The sequence below is a fragment of the Spermophilus citellus genome (assembly GCF_964194105.1).
Source record: "Spermophilus citellus genome assembly, chromosome: 7".
Lineage (NCBI taxonomy): Eukaryota > Metazoa > Chordata > Mammalia > Rodentia > Sciuridae > Spermophilus > Spermophilus citellus.
This window is the reverse complement of record NC_138188.1, coordinates 137,871,624-137,893,195: the sequence shown is the minus strand read 5'-3', so window position 1 is coordinate 137,893,195 and position 21,572 is coordinate 137,871,624. Positions and strand designations below refer to the sequence as shown.

The 21,572-nt window shown below is 33.9% G+C and overlaps 1 protein-coding gene across 1 annotated transcript in view; it reads right to left on the bottom strand.

Annotated features, from left to right (window-relative positions):
• The window catches only part of LOC308653968 (multidrug resistance-associated protein 1-like), a gene marked incomplete at its 3' end in the record, with an annotated part of 95,598 nt that overhangs the window by 39,736 nt on the left and 34,290 nt on the right, over window positions 1-21,572 (bottom strand). Inside the window, exons 8-15 of the mRNA XM_081302737.1 lie at window positions 18,451-18,588; window positions 17,390-17,536; window positions 14,797-14,881; window positions 14,627-14,693; window positions 14,224-14,350; window positions 9,773-9,949; window positions 6,785-6,952; window positions 4,950-5,112 (exon numbers count right to left, since the gene is read on the bottom strand). Of these exons, the coding sequence (XP_081158863.1) occupies window positions 4,950-5,112; window positions 6,785-6,952; window positions 9,773-9,949; window positions 14,224-14,350; window positions 14,627-14,693; window positions 14,797-14,881; window positions 17,390-17,536; window positions 18,451-18,588 (1,072 nt within the window). The remainder of the gene's footprint in view (window positions 1-4,949; window positions 5,113-6,784; window positions 6,953-9,772; window positions 9,950-14,223; window positions 14,351-14,626; window positions 14,694-14,796; window positions 14,882-17,389; window positions 17,537-18,450; window positions 18,589-21,572) is intronic.

Genomic DNA, 21,572 nt, shown 5'->3' with positions numbered 1-21,572 from the left:
TTATTTCTAGAAGTGCCTAGCCCAGCAGGAAAGAATCTGATTTATCTCGACTACCTCTATAAACACAGGATCCCCAGGCTTAAAGAATGACAATTCAGTTTGAAGATGTTTCAGCCTTTCTTCCCAATGTGCATTATCATTCTTATATCTTCTAATAAAAATATTTAAATTTATTTATTTACAGTTTCTAGTGTGTATCACATGCATCGTATATACTAAGTGCCAAAATAAGCTGATAAGGTAAAAAAGAACTGGGAAAGTTACTTGTAGTTAGTTTGCAAAACGGAAAATAAAACTGAGAGAGGATAAGCAACTTGCCTGAAACCCAGATTTGTCAGAAAGACACAGAGAGGGGTGCAAGCTACACAAGGAAGAGTGAGCTGGGCCTTCGGCCCTGTCTTTTCACACTAAGTCAGTGTCTTGTGTTTATTCCTACATGTTGATATATGTTTAAGAATTGATAGGCTCTCTGGCATGAAACATAGGCAACATTGGATTCTCTTCCAATCTGTCTTAATTTAAGCAAGATACCTAATCTCTTTGTATAATCAAGATCATTCAGCCTTAGGAGGTTTTTGGGGGATTAAGTCAATGCAAAACACATGAATATACTAATATAGTTAATACTCAAGATATACCAACTTTCACCAGTATTATTAGTATGCACAAGAATTAACCAAGACTAGACTTGTAAATATGTAAAATATATTCTCTTACATCTTTCATCATACACCAACTTCTCATAATCCCTATAAAGTGAGATGCATAGATTTTTCAGAGCTAAATCTTTTTTTTTTTTTTTTTTTTTTTTGTATACTGAGGATTGAACTCGGGCACTCAACCACTGAACCACATCCCCAGCCCTACTTTTTAAAAAATTTGTTTTAATTAATTACACATGACAGTACAATGATCTTGACATATCATACATTTGAATCAAATGGGGTATAATTTCTCATTTTTTCTGGGTGTACAGGTTGCAGAATCACATTGGTCATGCAGTCACATATATACATACAGCAATAATAATATCTATTTTATTCTGCTGTCCTTCCCTTCCCCTCCCCTCCCATCACTTCTCTCTACCCCATCTAATGTGACTCACTTCTTTTTTTTCTTTTTCCTCACATCATCATACATGTATTCTGTATAATGATGAGGGTCTCCTTCCATCTTCTGTGTAATTCCCCTTTTCCCTCCCTTTTCCTCCCACCTGTCTTCCCTATTTAGTGATAATCTTCTTCTCATGTTCTTCTTCCCTGCCCCATTTTGAATCACCCCTCTTATATCAGAGAAGACATTCTGCATTTGTTTTTTAGGGATTGGCTAACTTCACTTAGCATAATCTGCTTTAATGCCATCCATTTCCCTGCAAATGCCATGATCTTGTTATTTTTTAGTGCTGAGTAATATTCTATTGTGTATATATGCCACATTTTTTTTATCCTTTTATCCATTGAAGGGCATCTAGGTTGGTTCCACAGTCTAGCTATTGCGAATTGTGCTGCTATAAACATTGATGTGCCCAGCCCTACTTTTTTTCTTTTTTTGTATTTAATTTAGAGACAGGATCTCACTGAGTTGCATAGTGCCTGGCCATTGCTGGGATGGCTTTGAACTCATGATCCTCCTGTTTCAGCCTTTCAAGTCGCTGGGATTACAGGTGTGCGCCACTGCACCCGGCTGCTAGATGAAATCTTAAAGATCGAATATATCTCCAAACCCAATTTACACTAAACAGTCTTTTTACTGTTTACTTACTATGTTATCTGTTACCAACTTCAGCAATGAAAATGAGAATGTTCTAGAAAAAATAAAGTGTGAGTCACAAGCAGTCTTGAGGGTAGGGGAGAGAGAGAGAGAGAGAGAGAGAGAGAGAGAGAGAGAGAGAGAGAGAGAGAAAGGAAGGAAAGAAGGAAGGAAGGAAGGAAGGAAGGAAGGAAGGAAGGAAGGAAGGAAGGAAGGAAGGAAGGAAAAGAAAAGAAAAGAAAAGAAAAGAAAAGAAAGAAATTAAATAGGTAGGTAGGAAGGAGAACACACATTGTTCAGTTTCACATCAGCCACCAGGAAAAACAGCTAGTTCAAGCCCTATATTTCACAAATAGGAAAAACCAAAAGAGTTCATTTCTGTGAAGACCAACATAGTGTTTCAGTGCAAGGACTAAATCTGAAGAGCTCCTGACTTCAGAGCACTGTATTTCCCCACAATGTTGTGCTAACTTATACCCCAATTATAATGTCATATAACTTAATTTAAAATGAAGAATTATGTGTCATTTAAAGGAATTTCTGAATAGGTTCAAAACCAAAAATGATGAATTATAATAGGTGAATGACAGATCACAGGGTGATTTTAAAACTGGGGATCACATTTCTCAAACTGCACTCCCTGCCAAATAGTTCTCTTCTCCTAAATCTTGGCCAAAAAAGCCCTCAGATAGAATTTGACTTTTCCTTATCACTTATGCAAATAAATCTTCACAGACAGGCCTATATCTAACATCTGTGTGAACCAGGGCAAGAGTTCAAATGAAGGTCCACATACCCTCTAATCATTTTAAAGTTATAGAACTAGCAGACTCTTAAATAAGTTCTACTGCTTACCATAACAAATATGCCTCCCCAAACACTTGGAAGGGGAGATGTTTGGATTCTTGACACTTTTCCCTACTGTGTACATAGCAGTCTTTGGTGAGGTAGTCCCTTTACTCTCATTCTTTCCCACCCCGGTTCCATCCTAAAACAGGAGAGCTGCACACTTCAGTCCACATGTTCAGGCTCTAACCATCACCACCATCCCCAGGGGTGGGGAAAAATTCTCAGGTCAAAAAGTTATGCACGCCAGCACAACAGCTGGTTCTTTGCGCGAGCAGACCCAAGGCAGATAAAATTGTCCAGGTCCTAGGAGCAAAGAATTCTGGAATCTGAAGACAAAGGTAGAGCGGTTAAGAAACGGCAAGTGGAGAGGGCTCAGGTGGTGGATGCCATCTCTCCACCAGAAAGTCAGGCATGAAAGGCAGAACAGAGACTCTATAAGGCAACAAGTACTGACCTAAGTGTAAAGGCAGAACTGCAGGAATATCACACTGGATGTAACTGAGTTTGAAGCTATTATTTAATGAGGAATTTCATATCATTGAAATCTATTTCTGCCCTGCTTTCACAGTAAGCTAAAGAAATCATACCATATATGGCTAACCTTCGAAGGTTATCTATCTATTTATTATGAGTAAAGTATTTTTATGGGTTTTTACTAGATAAAAATACTAGATACTAGATTTTAAAAAAGCCTTTATATTTTCATCTAGTATCCAAATAAATTAAAATCCCAGAAATATTCAATTTCAAACATATTCTATTCCTAGTAACCAAATTATCTTACTTTCTATCTTCCTGAATTCTAACACAAAATGCAAAAATATTGAAGTCATTAGGAAAAAAAGTTCAAATTATACATTTCTAATGGCATATTTCTGGAGAATTGGTAGTATCTGTTAGGATAATTCTAAGAATAATATTGCTTTTAACCTGTTACTGTAGAGGACACATAAATACATAAAAAACATACAAATGCAGAGAAGGTGTGGCATTTGTATGCCAAAAGAGATTTGAAAAATAGCAAACCCACAACTTTTAAATGGTCCACTGTTCATACTTTGTAGTAAATTAACTATGGAATTAAAAACATATTCTGTTTAATTCTGGAGATATCTTTTCCAATATAATATAATCTATATTTTATATGACTTTCAATAAATGGCAAAAAAAAGACACTGGCTCATAGTGTTGTAAATCATCCTGTTTACTTCTGAAGAGACACATATTTTGATGCAATTATTTAATAAACATCTAGTTGGCACTTGTTTGCATGTGGCTCCATCAGTGGTGAGGACAGAGACAATAATAAGACCCCTTTCTTCTGGAGATGCACCGTGTATTTTTAAATATATGCACAAATAGAATATTTATAATATGATAAGTAAAATCAGGGAATTAAAAAAAATAGAACTCAATTTGTGTGTCTTAGCTAAGGTCCAAAAAAACAAGACAACTGAAAAATGACTTTATTTTTGGATTTCATGACATTAAAATAATAATTGATCTTGTTTTAAACCAGTTTCATATTCTATGGCATTTATATACAGGTCAAGGGTAAAGTGAGTTTAGACTAGATATTGAGTCATTTAGAAAATACAGAGACATATCACTATAAGTTATGAAATTACAAAATAATCCAGAAAAGGACCAGGAAAATGATCAGGCTCTGATGGTCTACATGAGAAACCAACTAAAGCTTTAAAAAGAGATGATGTGACATCCCACTTTCAGAGCAGGCAAGGACTGATTTCTGTGAAATATTAAAATAAAGCTGGATTTCAAACATCCCTGTGTCCTAAGCATTAAACAGGGATGGAACCACTTCTTTTATTTTAAAAAGTCTATGAATCTGATTTTCAAATTCTATGACTATAGTTACAAAAATTAGTGAATAAAACCAATTTCTAACTCTTCAAAGTTAAGCTGATATGTTTCCCTGTATTATTATTTTTTTGTGCATCCAATAATTTACCTGAAATGTTTCAAATAATTACTTTTTGTTCCTTGTGGATTTATGCTTTAAACTTTGTGTTCTAAATGTTAAAGACAGAATGTTTTGACCCATTATATTCTAGACTAGACTAGAATTTATAAATCATCTAATCTCTTTATAGATGAAGAAACAGACACTGGTGCATTTATATTTATTCTTAAAAGCCATAAAGGAGTTGATGTTTAACTGGTCTATCTCATTGTCTTTGTTTCTTTCTTATCGAAATAAAAGAGCCTCACCCTTGACTTTAGCAGGATCAATGAAAAAGAAATGTACAGCAAGAAATTAGGTAATTAATAGACTTTCAAAGTGCATAGGCATATTATGTCTTAGGTTTATTTTTTTATTGTATCCTTACCTTCTTCTTGTCCACTGAAAACCTGAAGCAAATTATGGATGTTTTGGGTTTTCGATAGCAGCTCCTGGTATGTTCCCATTTGTGCTATCCTGCCACTTTCCATCACGACAATAAAATCCACGTGTGGCAGAAGCGTGAGGTTGTGTGTGACTAAAATACGAGTCTGAAACGCAAAAGTGTTTATTCTGCAGGTTACAAAATATGGCATAAATAGGACTAGGGATGTAGCTCAGTGGGGGACCATTTTCCTGGCATGTGTGAGGCTCTGGGTTAGATCTCCAGAAAAAACTGAAAAACAAACAAACAAACAAAAAAAATGGCACAAATATTTTTTTAAAACTAAAGTCACTTTTTTTGTCTTTATTATTTGAGAGTGTAATTTTTGTAGGTGACAATTGAACACAGCATCCATACTATCTCCTAGACATATTGCTAGATCAGAAAATATCTTACAATTGTAATTTTAACCCTTTGGTTAGGGTATTGTTCAGTCATTAGAAATTAACTGATTTCATAGCAAATTTTAAATAATTTCATATCTGTCACTTCTGCTTAATGGTAAGGTTTAGATTGGGTGTCCTCCAAAAGTTCATGTGTCAGAAAATGCAAGCAGATTCAGAGGTGAAATGATTGGGTTCTGAGAGCCTTGACCCAATCAGTGAATGAATCTCCTGATGGGAACTAACTGAAATCGGGCAGGGTGGCTGGAGGAGGTGGGTTAATGGGGACATGCCTTTGGGGTATATATTTTGTATTGGTGAGTGGAACTTCTCTCAGCTTCCTGATTGCCATGAGCTACTTCCCTCCACCACACTCCTCCATCATGATGTTTTTTTGCTTCACTTCAAACCATGAGGAATGGAATTGGCTATTGACTGAGACCTCTGAAACCATGAGACCTCAAATAAACTTCTTCTCCTTAAAATTGTTCTTGTCAGATATTTTAGTCACAGTAACAAAAACCTGACTAAAACATTTGCCTTTTAAAAAAATATGCCACCGTTAAAAAATGTGTTTTGTTCAAATTACAATTAATAAGTTTTTTTTAATCTTTCATATTAATATACACATATAAATACAAGTGAATGAGAAGTTTTTATCTTGGGTTCATCCCAGTAAATCAAGAAATTTTTGCATTATTTACTGAAATAAATATTTTAGAATTTTACATATATTTTCCAGAATGCTACATATTAACAAATCTACAAACATATTATCATGGAATGATTGTGATTATGTGGTCAGATAGACTTTGAAAAATCTTTGCTATTCTTAAGTTGAGAAACCTCAATTTAGAGTATGATTTCCTTCATATGTAAAATAGGAGTAATGATAATACCTATCTTAGAGAATTGCTATAAGAACTGAAGACACTAATTTAGAGTCAAACATATAATGCACTTGGTAAATATTAATTTCTATTGTCTTGGCCCCATTACAAAATGATGGAATCATTATTATTGCTATGTTTGTAATACCAAATTTTAAGTAAAATGATTCTATTTTTTTAAATGTAGTACATACCAAAATACCATTTTTCAAATAAAGTTAACTAAACTAATTATAATTCATACTTCCCCTTAGAGTAAGGTAATTGTTAATGAGGTAACTACCTTATGTACATACTTATTACTGATATAAAGTTATGCAAAAAATGTCAAAAATGATCATTGAAATTTATCTCTTAAAGGGCAATACAAATATCTTATCTTTTCATGTGAAAGTCGACTATTTTGCTTAAACAAATGGGCAAGATAATTGGATTAGTAGGCACAGTGCTAAGCAGATTATCCTCCCTTTGACTCCCTCCAAGGCAAAATTGATACTATGAGTACCTTGTTTTTTAAAAGGCCTGAGGACCCTATCACTTTTTCAAAGAGCTGTTTTCCGACGTGAACATCCACAGCAGACAAGGGATCATCCAGGAGGTAGATGTCAGCCCCACTGTAGACAGCTCTGGCCAGACTTACTCGTTGCTTCTGACCTCCACTTATATTCACACCCTGAGTATGGAATAGAAGTTACATCTAAGTGCTTTTTCATAGCAAGGACAAGATAACAACCCAATATGAACACTCAAAACTTTATCAATTATTTCCTAGTCTTATCTCCATCCCATTTCCTAGTTCTACTAACTTGGGCAAATTAACATCTATGTCTACCTCCTTTTAACTACTTACTCTCAAAAGAAGAGGCTACCAATTAAGGAAAAAGAATTTTCAAAGCTCTATGTCTGAAAAGTTATGCCTGTAGAATATTAAACAAGATATCTGGCTGCCAACTATATACTGACACTAAGTGATCATTTTTAAATTGACACATGGGAAATCGAGAATAATGGCTAAATTACCAAAGCTGTAATCAACATGTCCTATTTTCTCCTGTAGAAAGATTAGTGCAAGTCTTGTTGGCAAAAGGACAACTCCAAGAAGCAAAAGTAAGGAATATACATCACTATGTGAAAATTAAAGTTGACACATACAGCTATGTATAGAGAATTATGGGGTAAGGCACCCAATTCACTTGATTCATTTATGTTTAATGTTTACTGATCTTATTTTAGAGATCTTAATGCAACGCAGAACTTAGCCAACGGCCTACAATTGCAAAATGATATTGCTTCTTTGCATTTAACAATCGTCCTGTTACTCAACAGATATCTCCTCAATATGATTATATTCTGGGGGCTATGCTAGCCCTTCAGACTCAAAGATAATAAGGGAGTTGAGCATGAAAATGTATATATTAAGGAATGTGGTTCACATGTGTGTATTATGTGTGCATTTGTTTGCATGTAATTATGGTAGCCCCTGACTCATATTTTGGGAGAATTCAATAAAGTGTGTAAAAATATTCCTAAATCCAACACTGAGTGTGGACACCGTTGGCATTTGGTATTATTACCTAATTACTCCTCTCTCTAATTCATCTTCTGACATGTCACCACTTATCCTGTAATTATATTACCATCTTGCTTAAATACCTTGGATTCCCACATCTCACTCTTCTATCATCCATGAGCAAAAGCATCTTTCTCAGTCTAATTGCTTTTATTATGGTATTAATACTCCCTTCTACTTCTCTCCCAATGATGCCCTCAAGTGAATATGATTGACTGAGCAGGTTGACATACCCTTTCATAGTAGACCCAAGGATGTTCATTCCGCTGGGGAGCCCACATTTTTTCTTTTCAATTTGAAGGATACCCTAAAAAGTTCTCTTGGACAGCAACCTCTCTCTCAGTGTATTGAGTATAATGATGTCTTCCCTCCCTTCCCATTTTGCAGAACATTGTTTATTCAGCCCAGTCTCATAGTCTCTCATGAGCCTATCAGCTCCCGCCTAGTTCATCCTTTATTCCAAATACTTAGTGTATGACACCAGATAATGAATAAATCTTGGTAAAGACAATCGATTAAAACTGTTGGTAGTGTTCCCCTAGATTACTTGAAGGCCGGGTGACAGCTCTCTCACTTACCATCTTATACCCCAAAGCAGAATCAGAGTATATAATAAATTCATAAATGTTTGTGTTTAATTAAAAAGTGTCAAAGGAAAAGATCATTAAAAGAAAAGGAAAACTCTATAGTCATTGTCTTGGTTATCTCATAAACAGCTGTAAACAGATTTCCTTATGAAGTATTCAATTCCATGTTTGTTTTAAAATACATCATATCACATTGAGAAAAAGCTAATTAAATGAAGCAGGAATTATAAATAGTAACATCATTTAGTTCCTATACTAAATCAGTATATCCAATTTTGAATTTTTTTCCTTTTAAAATTCTTTATAGTTATATACAATCAGATATTCATATTTTTAGAGACAGTTTTCTCAGTGTGTTTTTTAGTATGCACTAACAAGTTTGAAGAAATCACATTTCTGCATGATTTTAGCTATGGCATCATTTTGATCAGGGATAATGAAGATGCCCAGAAAAATCCAGGGGTTTGGAAAAAATAATAAATCTATTTAATATTATTGAAAAATTAAATCTACAAAATAGAAGACTATGAAGAAAGCCAATCTCATTTAGAAAGTCAATTTTGGTTCCTTCTGGATTTTATAGATTTCTACTTCCTACAATTTTGTTGCATACCATATTTTATTTATTAATGTATAAAATTGCCTATGCCTGCTTCCTTTTCAGATATTTGAAGTACTCAGTAAAGACTATTTATTCATCCTTATATCCACATGGATTGTAGACCTCAAGGATACTTCCACATTCATGCTTACATGAAGATTTTTGTTACTGGTCATGGATAATAAATTATTTAGGGGTTCATACTGAGCAGAGTAATGATTATTCATTAACACAATGTAAATAAAATAGAACAAACAGTGAGATGACTGGAAAACAAGTCCCTTTTAAGCAGGAATAAGCCAATGTAGAGCAGGCACATTAACAAATGTCATCTCAGAACCTCCGTAGAACCAGAGCTTGGTGCTCTGATACTCCTTTCCTGATTGGCCTTATACAGAGAAAAAGAAAAACAAAACAAAACAAAACTCTTTAGAAGGAGAACAGCATTGTGCTAGGAACTAAAACAAAAATGTTGACAATCTAGTTGGCGGACTTTAATTCCACCCCCATGGATACTAACAAATGAATTGTTTTTAAATCTGTTTTCTATGTAGCTAATTATAAATAATTTTTTGCCCTTAATACTGCCGTCTTCTTCACAGGAATTCTATAATGAGTTTTTAAAAATTGTAGTTGGATAACTCTCCAAGACCTCAATAAAAAGACTATTAACATTTTATTAGTATAGCTGAATGCTATTTTATTCCTGCATATGATAAATTATATTTTCCTTACTCTTTCTCCAATCTCAGTTTGATCTCCGTTTGGTAACTGCTCCAAGTCAGGAAGGAGAGCACAGGCTTCCAATATTCGCTCATAAAACTGCTTCTGCATGATGGAGCCAAAGAGAATGTTTTCTTGCAAAATGCAATTCTGAATCCAGGCCTGCTGGGAAACATACGCCACAGAGCCCTAAAGAAAGAAAGAAGTAAAGGAATGTTCTTAACAAGGAAAGAGGAGAATTTGCATGCACCACATTAAAGTATACACAGTCCATGGTTTCTGTGCATGCACACACGTATGTACACACACATACAATTTTAAATCTAGGTTATTTCCCTACATGTAAACATACAGATCATTGTATCCTGTTTTAAGATTATATCTGTTTATTAGCAGTCCCTTCAAATGAGTTAATTTGTGCTTTTTACTTTCTTTCACTTTAGCTTCCATCACACTTATCTGTTTTTATTAGGATTTTCTGGAAGCAGATGCTAAATGTGTTATTTTCTAGGGCTACCAATAACAAGGTACCACTGACCGAGTGGCTTAAATAATAGAATTTTATCTTCTCACAATTCTGGAGGCTAGAAATTCAACATCAAAGTGTCAGCAGGGTTGGTCCCTTCTGAGGCCTTTCACTTGGGTTGTGGATGATGGCCTTTTCCCTGCTTTACATGGCATTCACTTTGTGTATGTGTCTGCATTCTAATCTCCTCTTCCTAAAAGAACTTCTGTCATATTCAGTTAGGGTCCAACCTAATGAGATTATTTTAACTTGATCAACTCTTCAAAAATCCTGTGTCCGAATGCTATCACATTTTAAATTACTGAGGATTAGAACGTCAACATACAATTTGGGGGACACACAATTCACTCTAAAACAGAGATAGAATTTGAGGTGCATATTTTTTATTGTATATTGGGGCTCAACCCCATGGAAAGAAAGGAGAACGGAACAGTAGGTAGAGGGAAACGTCATACTGTGTGATTCAGGCCTGATAAAGCTGTGTCCAACCTTCCAGAGCTTTGGAGGAGTGTTGTCCATTAGTTGTCCCATGTTAGACTGAAAAAGAGTAGGATCTTGGGCTGGGTCAAGGCCAACACTGATGAAGCTGACATGCTGACCATGTATTTCCACAACAGGCAGCAAGTCCTTCTTAAAAGGGTGTCCTGACAGCACACATCCATGTCTTATACATTGATCATCACTCCTGAATTCATTTTTTGATTATTTATGGCTTGAAATGATCCCTAAACATGTGGCAATTTACTCCATCAAATGTCCTTTTAACTAACCCTTCTTTTCTGGAAAAGAATCTATAATATTTGAACCAGAGACCCACCTTTCATTCTGACCCATGGATTCTATCCAAACATTGATTTTGGAGTATCTTAAACACTGCCCGCTCTACAACAATAGCAAATGTTTAAAGCACTTTCTGAGATAGGCATATATGCAACTATTAGCCTTTTGATTTCAACCAACCACTTTAAAGATCAAAGATTAACGTTTAATTCTTCTTTGTTGAGCATGTAAGACACAGAATGGCTTTTGATCAAAAACAGTATAGTTCTGATCTGACCTGATCTTGAACACAAAAGTAATTGCTCTGGAATTTGCATTGTGAAGGGAATAATCTGAACTTTGATTAGAATAGCTTATGAAATCAACCCACAGGTGAAAAATATTTTGAATGCTTGTGGCATATTAAGCAAGTTAAGCAGAAAAGAGAATAAATTAAAGAACATAGAAGAAAAGATTGAAGAATATGAAAAAAAACCATAATTTAAAACAAAAACTACATGGTCTCACATTGCTATTACAGGGATTAAAACTGGCTAATCTGTTTTTACAAAGATGTAAATGTTTTCTTTTATTGTTATTATAATTATTATTCGCCTCTCACAAAGGAAAATGCATTTTGCTTCATACATAATAATGAAATTACAATTGAATTTTTGGTAATGCAAAGTGATCTTCAGATCTCTAATATTCTATCAAAGAACACTGTCATTCTATATGAATGACATCTTTTGTGAGCCCTTGATACAGAATAGGGGATCCTAGAGAGTCTTAGAGTTTGACTATTATGATATAAAATATGCCTCAAAAAAGTAATCATACTCTGAATGCTACACACAGAAAAACACTTTTTTATTTTATTTTTTGTACTAGGGTTTGAACCCAGGGGCACTTAGCTACTGAGCCACATCCCCTGATCTTTTTAGTTTTTATTTTGAGATAGGGTCTTGCTAAATTGCTTAGGGTCTTGCTAAGGTGCTGAGGCTGCCCTTGAATTTATAATCCTCTGGCTTCAGACTCCCTGGCCCTGGAATTATGGGCATGAGTCACTATGCCCAGCTCACAAAAGCACATTATTTTCCCTCCATGGTGCTGGGGATTGAACCCATGGCCTTGTGCATTCAAGGAGAACATCCTACCAACTGAGCTAAATCCCTAGCCTTACAAAGAAACTTTTAAAACTCTAAATGTTAAATTGGTCATACCATTATAATGATCACTTCACTTAAATAGTGCTTATCAATATGATACTTATACATTTGTGATAAAATATTGGGGAAATAATTCAGAGTGTAATATGTCAAATCCTGCGATAGATGCAAAAAAAAAATACTTATGAAGATCAAACAACCACTTACAGAGATTATAGCTTCTATCTTGGACACCTACAGTTTAAAAAAACAAGTGGGGGTCCCTCTGCTTTACCATTCACAATGGCATTGATAAGGTTTCTTTTATTACAATGAACACGCTTTTTAATTTAAAACACTCAAAAATATCAAAAAGAATCCCTATGTCTTACCATAAAAACCTCAACAATCAAAATGAAAATAATGCTAGTCATTAATATTCATAGGGAGCCAGCTGACTGTACCATAAACTAACTAGGTCTTGGTATATCCTCTCATTTTAATCATTACCCCGGGCCTTTTGCTCATTGTCATTATTAATGCATTATGTAAAACCTAGAATTGATATCATTTTTATGTTTATCAATTCCTAATTCTTTTCAAGATCAAATAAAGACTACCTCTTCTCTGATTCTTTTTCTTACCCTTCAAAACAGAATTCTTTGTTGTTGTTTTTTTGTCGTTGTTGTTATGTGTGTGCTTTCATTCATTTTTAATAACTTGTCATAACTGACTTTGGTATTTACCTCAGTTGACTATGATCTCTGAAAAAAAGAGGAACATATCTTGTTCATGTTTGTTACTCTAGTACTATGCTATAGATGCATAGTATGTGCTTCATAGCTGCTTATTGAAAATAGCTTTAAATACTAAATGAAAATGAAATTTCTATGATCCTCTTTATGTTTGCAAAGAACATTCATTGGTCCAAGAAAAGTTATAGATATCTTGCACTATATGGAAAGAGCTGATCGCAATCATTACGAAGAACTCAGGGCTAAAAAATGGTATACTTAAAGTTCAAAAATAGCAGTACTTATTAAGTGTAATCTTATCTGAAAAAGTCATAGGGATTATATTTGGTCCTACACTAGGTAACAATAAAGCTCAGAGAAAACAGAATAATACAAGTTAAGTCATAAAGACTAGAATCAATAAAGTTATAAGGATATGAGGAAATATATGTTATGAGGAAAGAAAAAGGAGTTGATAGAGTTGATTTTTTCCAGGGAGGAAAAAAAAGTAAGGGTAAAGAGGAACTGGTCTCAGATGCATAAAGTTTCTCCCTTTTTAGAGGTGAGAAGGAGGAACTGGGCTAGTATTTTACCTGAGGGTTAATTAGGTTCAAGGAAAAACTCACAGGGTAGTCTAATATTTCAAAACCGTTAAGAACTTGTTGAGACAGTGTGATGGTGCATGTGTATAATTCTAGAGACTCAGGAGGCTGAGACAGTAGGATCACAGGTTTAAGATCACAGCCTCAACAACTTAGCCAGGCCCTAAGTTGAATTTTTATCTATTTCTAAGAGTAGAATAAATATCTGAGAATAGATTCTTTATAATTCAGTGACTGAATATTAAATATAAGCTATTAATATTATTTATTATTTTTTCTGAGGTTTCTTTTAGGCCACAGATATCACCCATAATCAACTAGCTAAAAGACTTGTTAGAAATGGAATGGCCATAATTACTTACGGAAACTTGTAATGAATGGTAATTAGAAAACTAATCAAATTACAGTATAAATCAAATTCATTTCTTTATAATTGGTTGCAATTTGGTCAATATCATCAAACAATTACTATAAGCATTTATAAATTATTTGCTGAAGAACTTAGAGGACAGATCTCTGTTACTAATCTATCCATAGCTAACTGATTTTTATGGATATTGAAATGTTTGTTATAAACTAGAAATACCCATTAAATTCTCGAATCTTCAATTAATTTGATAAATTCTTATTGAAACTAATGACAAATTGGTTATGGCCACTTCTACAAGATTTTGAAAGAACACGTCAATGCTACCTTTCTCTGGACAACTCCTGTAAGTTTCTGCATTTCCCCCAGGATGGCAGACAGCACAGAGGACTTCCCAGATCCAACCTGCCCTACAATTGCCACCAAAGCTCCTTCAGGAATCTTCATGTTCAAGCTGCATGATGAAAAAAGGGGAGAGATGATGGAGGGATTTTTCACATTTTTCTACAAACACTTAGGCTTCCAAATTGCAAAGAACAGGTGAACTGTAAAGTCCTGAGAGAGGAAACAAACAGAAAAAAAATCACTAAGAAAATGAAAGGTACAATGAAGGGTTAAAAAAATCTTATTCACTATATTAATTTGTTAAACTCTAAAAAATGAAAGTTGACATAATTATAGAATCCAATACTAAAATAATTTTTCAAATGTGCCTCAAATCAAGACTTACTCTTTTAGTACTGGAATCCCTGTTTTATCCCAGGAGAAAGAGGCATTAGTAAACCCAATGGCATGATCTAGGAAAAAAATAAATAAATGCAATAATGCATTTTGGATTAGAACTGATTACCTTGAACCCAGCAGTCTAATAAATATTGAAGGTAATGAGTAAGTGCTGACCTCCTATGTAGTTTGTTTCAATATTTCGAAGAGAAAGCTCCTCAGAGTTGAGAAAGTCTTCCAAACGACACAATGATATCCTTGTCTATCAAAACAGACATACACAGGATCTATCTGTTGTTGAAGCTAAATGTAAACTAAAAAGCTCTTACTGTAACATACAGACTGAATAAATATTTTAGATGCAATTTCAAAATATTGATATAAATAGAGCAAGCATAGTTTGAATTGTTTTAATGATATAAACAAGTTCATCCTTAAAGAGCAGTTTCAAGGGTCAAAGATCAAAACACACATCATCTTTGAAGGAAGGCAAGAAAGGCAGCAGTAAAACTTCCTCCCTATTATTGTATAAAAACATAAATAATCAATAATTATAGAAATATTAATTTTCTACCCTTGTTGAGGTAAAATTGATAAAATTACATATATTTAAAATGTATAACAGCATGCTTTAATATACCTATACATTTTAAATGATTATCACAATCAAACTAATTAACATATCCATCACTTTACACAGTTATTTTTTCTCTATGTAATGAGAATATTTAACATCTACTCTCTCAGCAAATTTAAAAAATATAAAATACATTATTATTAATCAGAATCACCATGCTGAATATCAACTCTCCAAAACTCATTCATCTTACGAAAAGTTTGCACAGTTTGATCAACATCTCTCCATTTCTTTCCTGGCACCTCCCAACCTCTTGTAACCACTCTTCTACTCTGTGCTTCTACAACTTTTTTAGATTTCACATGTAGGGGAGATAATGAAGTATTTGTATTTAATGTGTCTGGCTTATTTCACTTAGCATAATGTTCTTCCATGTTTTCACAAATGGCAGGATATCCTTCTTTCTTAGGGTTGAACAATAATTCCTCTGTATATGTGTGTGTGTGTAAGAGAGAAAGAGAGAGAGTATGTGTATGTACCACTTTTTCTTATACATTCATCTATCAATGGACACTCAGCTTGTTTCTATGTCTTATTGGCTGTGGAAATACTGTAATTAATGTGGGAGTTATTATAGAGTTATTCTCAAGATAGTGATTTTATTTCCTTTAGATACATATACCAAAATGGAGATTGCTAGATCATATGGGTGTTCTATTTTTAATTTTTTAGGAAATTTACATGCCACTTTCCATAATGACTGTACCAATGTACATTCCCATCAACCATGTGCCAGCATGCCCTTTTTCCATATCCTCACCAGCATTTTTTGTTATCTTTTGACTTTTTGATGATAGCCATCTTAACAGGCATGAGGTGATAACTCACAATGATTTAGAAAGATTAGATTTTAAAAGAAACTTCAGATTGATGTATCAATTGGGCTTCCAACAATAAACAAATCCATGGTTTTGGCAATACAAGCAATCAATTTTAGAAAAAGAATTATAAAATATTGAGCTACTATTAAGATAAATAAAACCACTCCCCCCAAAAAAACTGAGTACATGAAATCTGCAGTACATTTTTATTTTGTATTAGAAGACATCAATTGTTAACATTAAAGATGTAACTGGGCTGTGGTTTCCTTTATAGAGTACATCATATCAATACACACTGCTGCTGCTGCTTTTTCTTTCCTTTAGACAATTTTTTTTTAATTTAAATGAAGGCAGCAGTAAGCCACTATATCTTTAACACTTTGAGATACCAGACCTTTAGCTAGATTCCAGTTTTAAAAGCAAATCCAAATCATTACTTTAAGAACTAACATTTTCTTCAAGTGAAGTGTGCTGTGGAAATAAGAGTTAAAAGTATCACATCCAAGGTACTTCTGTGCCCTCTGTTGGTTATTCTAAGGAAGATAATATGAAAAAGATAGGCTGTAACAAGAATGACTTAATTGGTATTTACTATTCATTTGTTATTCTTCATTCAAAAAATAATCAAATAAAACAAAAGCAAAGTTCTTAGGTCAAAGAGCTGATTGTAAGAAACAAAGACCCACTTTATGGACCCAGACTTGAGGAAATGGTTCCAATGGAAGATGCCTGAAGAATCCAAGCACGATTTTAACTTGAGTGAATCTCAGTGGGAAAAGAAGGATACAGGAACTCACTTTTTTGAATGCCCCGTGGCTTTTGCAGTTTTTACTCATTGTAGTAGCTAAATAGTCTCTATGGACTAGAGGTTACACCTAAAAGCATGCCCAAGCCAGCTCTCAGGTTTTTTTTTTTTTTTTTTAAATCAGACTGGTGTTATCACTGCACTTTCTCACTGCTTGTCTTGCTTATTCAGTAGTGATGACATGTTGCTGAACCCAGGGAAAACCTTCAGATCCAGGTTCATACAAAGCACCTGATTATAAACCTTCAGTTATAACCAAGTGAACTCTGTGATGACACAGGAGCTAAGTAAAAGAAACCAACACCTAACAATGAAAATAACGTAACATGTTGAAATATTGAAAAGTCACAATGTTCTCTACCACTTATTGAATCAGGAAAACAAATTTTGAATGCAGAGTTAAATAACTACAAAAAGGGAATATATGATATAAAATTACAAAAAAATGTACAAAATCATTGATTTTATAGAGAAATGATTCTTAGTTTAAGGATACTCTGAATGTACCTGAACCACAGCTGAGATCACTGTTGGTAAATCAAAAAGAGGAATCCTCAGAATATTAAACAAAGACATAGATGTGAATGCTTTAGTGGCTGTTAAAATGTTTCCTTCATCCAGTGAGAAATATACACCAAAGGTGGCCAGAGACACCTAAAATTAGATACATAATTTAAAAATATATTTATTGCTTGCAACCTAATAAGTTATACAGTCAGTCTTAAAAATTAGGGAAGAAAATTTCAATACTTTTCCCTTTACTATTAACTGAAGAATATCAACTATGATACCCATCTGTTTTTTTGAATTAAAAAGTATTTTAAATTATCAACATGGAGACATATAGAATTTCCCTGATTCTCATTACTGCCTAGAGTACCCATTTTGATTAAAGTTAAAGTCTAGTTGAACATGGTTTGTTTGTTCTTTGTTTTCTTGCCCTTTGATTCCTTTCTCAAGGCAATTTATACTCTAGTTTAAATAGCATGAGATACCTGATGATTAAATGGTGTGAAAGAAAGAGAATACTTCACTTTATATCAATTAACTTCTGAAGACTAACTCTACAAGTTTGACGTTGTTTTCAAACTACTATAGACTTTCATTTTCTCTTGTGAAATGAGAAAAATAATTCATATTATTCTGAGAATAAAAAAAGGCAACATATATAACTTGGCTTGCTCATAGGAAAAATACTCAGTGTTACTTCCCTTCCCAGTTCCATATAGTGTACCTTTGGTTGCTGCTTAAAAGGAATTAATCATGCCAAATGAAACTTTAGAGCTGTAATGAAGCTCTGAAGAGAAGATTTTTCTTTTTAAGAATTAAAAAGGCATATGTTCAATGTGAGAAATTTCAAAGGAACAAAATGTGTAAAAAATACAAACCAATAGGAACACATTTTCTTTGAGCTGTTTGTTCTCTAATCTCCCAAAATTAATGATTAAAATTATTAAAATTTTTAATTTAGACATAAAATTTTACTTTAAATGTTTTAATTTCAGGCAATTTGGAAGCAAACCTACAAAGTTAAATTAAAAATCAAAAGAGGAAATATATACACTTACCAAAAATGGAATGCAAGTTAACATCAGCATAGAACATACAGAAAGATATGTAGATGATTTTTGAAACTCCAATTCCTGATCTCGAATTTTAATAATCTTATTTTTATAGGCAGGTTCCCATGCATAAAGTTTGAGAATCTGTAAAGAAGTCAGACAATGAATATTTGACAACTAATATTATAGAAGAAAAGACTAAATGCATACAAATTCACACCACACACACACACACACACACACACACACACACACGCACACAACACAACTGAGGGTAAGTAAAAAAAAATGCTCCTATTTTTGACTGAATCAAAATATTTCCTTGAATTATGTGGCCTTAAAGAGGGGGTCTGGGGGATGGGGTCACAATCAGCCTTATCTTTCTTTTATGCACCAGCAACTTATTTCTGAGCCAGTTCTGATGAAATCCCAGCTCTATGAATGAACTCCATAGCAGTTTCTGTCTCAATTCTGTCACTATTACTGTTGGTCCAGTTCTCACTTCTTAATAGCCAGCCTATTGTTTCTGGCTTCCCAATTTCTTTAAAACTGATGTCTTGGAACTTAAAGCCATTCTCTAAAAAATGATTGATATTTTCCCATTGTAAACTACTTCCTAAGACAGAAAATGTGGGGAAGCAGGATCATATACTGATTCACTGTACACATTTTAAAGTGAGAGACCTACATTCAAATTCCACTTCTGTGTGAGATGCTTTATTTTGTGTCTATTTGACTGGACTATGATGCCTATTTTTTTTTGATTCAATGCTAGACTGGATATTGTTACAAATACATTTTCATATATAGATTAAGATCTAAATCAGTAACTTTGAGCAAATGAGATTAATTTCTAGATTATGGGTGAACCTCATTCAATCAATTGAAGGCCTTAAGGAAAAAGATTGAGGTCATCCAAGGAGGAAAACATTGTGCATTCACACTGCCTACGACCCAATAGTAACTACCAGCCTGTTCTACAGATTTCAGACTCACCAGCCCCCACAATCATGAGTCAAATTCTTAATTTTATTTTATTTTTTTGTAGCTTGAGAAATTAAAGCCAGGGACTTCACACATACTAGGGAAGCACTCTAAAACTAAGCTGCATTCCCAATGCCTCATGAGCCAGTTTGTTAAATTCGCTTTTCCTCTTTCTCTCTCTCCCTTTCCCTTCCTTTCCCTTCCCTTCCCTTTGCTCTCTCTCTAAACACACGCACACACACACACACACACACACACACACACATGCACACACATGTGTTCTCTATTTTCCTTTTGCTTCTATTTCACTGTAGAACCCTGAAACACTCTCATTTTTTCTGTAAACTTAGACATGACACTTAACTGACCAGTGTCTTTGTTGTGTAATTTGTAAATTGGGCATAAGAAATATTTTACTCAAGTTTTATAGGAATTACATGAGGAAATGGAAATAAACTTATCAGCACTTGGCACACAGAAGATGTTTAGTAAATGGCAGCTCTTCTTAGATTATCAGAGAGAGGCTTTATGGCACCTGTTATCCAACGCCATGGAATCCAACTGCTCACAATTGTAGACTATACTACTTGATTGCTATTGGGACTTCCACTAATTTTCAAGTTTATTTTCTGCTGTGGATGCTACTTCAAGTCTTGAATTTTGCTCAGATCTTGGAGAAATGTTCATCCATTTTACCCACACTGTACTAATTCTACTGATAATGCAAATATCCCTTTGTGAATATAAATATTAACACCTGTGAACAAATGCTGGTATACTTTTTATTTTTGGATGCAAAGACTATCAATCAATGTACTGAGAATTGCATTCAGATCATATCACTTTATAGTATGTGATCTTATTAAAAATGTGAGTTAAATTTCAGAGATACTTAAGGCTTCTCTTAATTTCAGCCAAGTAGGTAAATATCACTCCCTCTTCAAGGTATATTCAATCTAACAATTTCTTTCACCTTGGTAATTTACCATTTTGTGTAAGTTCTCCACAGAACGCTACAGCAGATCACTTACTGATTCTAAGGTGAATCTACATGTACATATAATGGATATATACTGTGCACATAAAAATAGAAAATAGGTATTCCAAGGATTCTTCATCAAGATGCAAAGCACAGCACACACAAAGCAACAATAGACAAATGAGATTACATCAAACTAAAAAGCTTCTGTGCAGCAAAGTGAACAATCAACAGAGTAAAGGGAACCTACAGAACGGGAGAAAGTATTTGAAAATTAAACATCTGATAGTAACTGGTGGGGAGAATGGAGAGAAAGGGAACTCTTGCACACTGCTGGGAATATAAATTTGAATAGTTATTACGGAAAACAGTATGGAGGTTTCTGAAAAAATTGAAAATAGAACTACCATATGATCCAGCAATTCCATTACTGGGTATATATCCAAAGGAAATGAAATCAGTATGTCAAAGAGACATCTGCATTCCCATGCTCATTGCAGCATTAGTTACAATAGCTAAGAAGTGGAAAAAGACCTATCTACCCAACAACTGATGAATAGGTTTTAAAATGTGGTACATATACACAATAGAATACTACTCAGTCATAAAAAGAATGAAATTCTGTTATTTGTGACAACATGAATGGAATTGAAGATCATTATGTTAAATGAAATAAGTCAGGCATAGAAAAACTAGTGCCTTATGCTCTTACTCATATGTGGAATCTTTTAAAAAGTTGGTTTCATGGAAGTTGAGAGTAGAATGATGGTTACCAGAGCCTGGGGTGAGTAGCAGGGAGAGAGGGATGGGGAAAGGTTGACCGTGGCTACTATGTTACACTTAGATAGGTACAATAAGTTCTAGTATGCTATCCCACAATAGGATGACTAGAGACAACAATTGTGTACTTCATATTTCAAAAACCTAGGAAAAAAAGATTTTGCATGTTATTACTAAAAAAGGATCAATATTTAAGCATTGATATATATATATGTTTTACCTGACTTATATAGTACATGATGTATACATGTATCAAAACATCACATGGTACTGTATTAAATACATATAAATTTATGTGTTTATGTGTCAGCCAAAAAATAAATTTAATTTAAAATTTTAAAACTAGATGTATTACAGAGGGACTCCCATATGTTATTATTAAGGC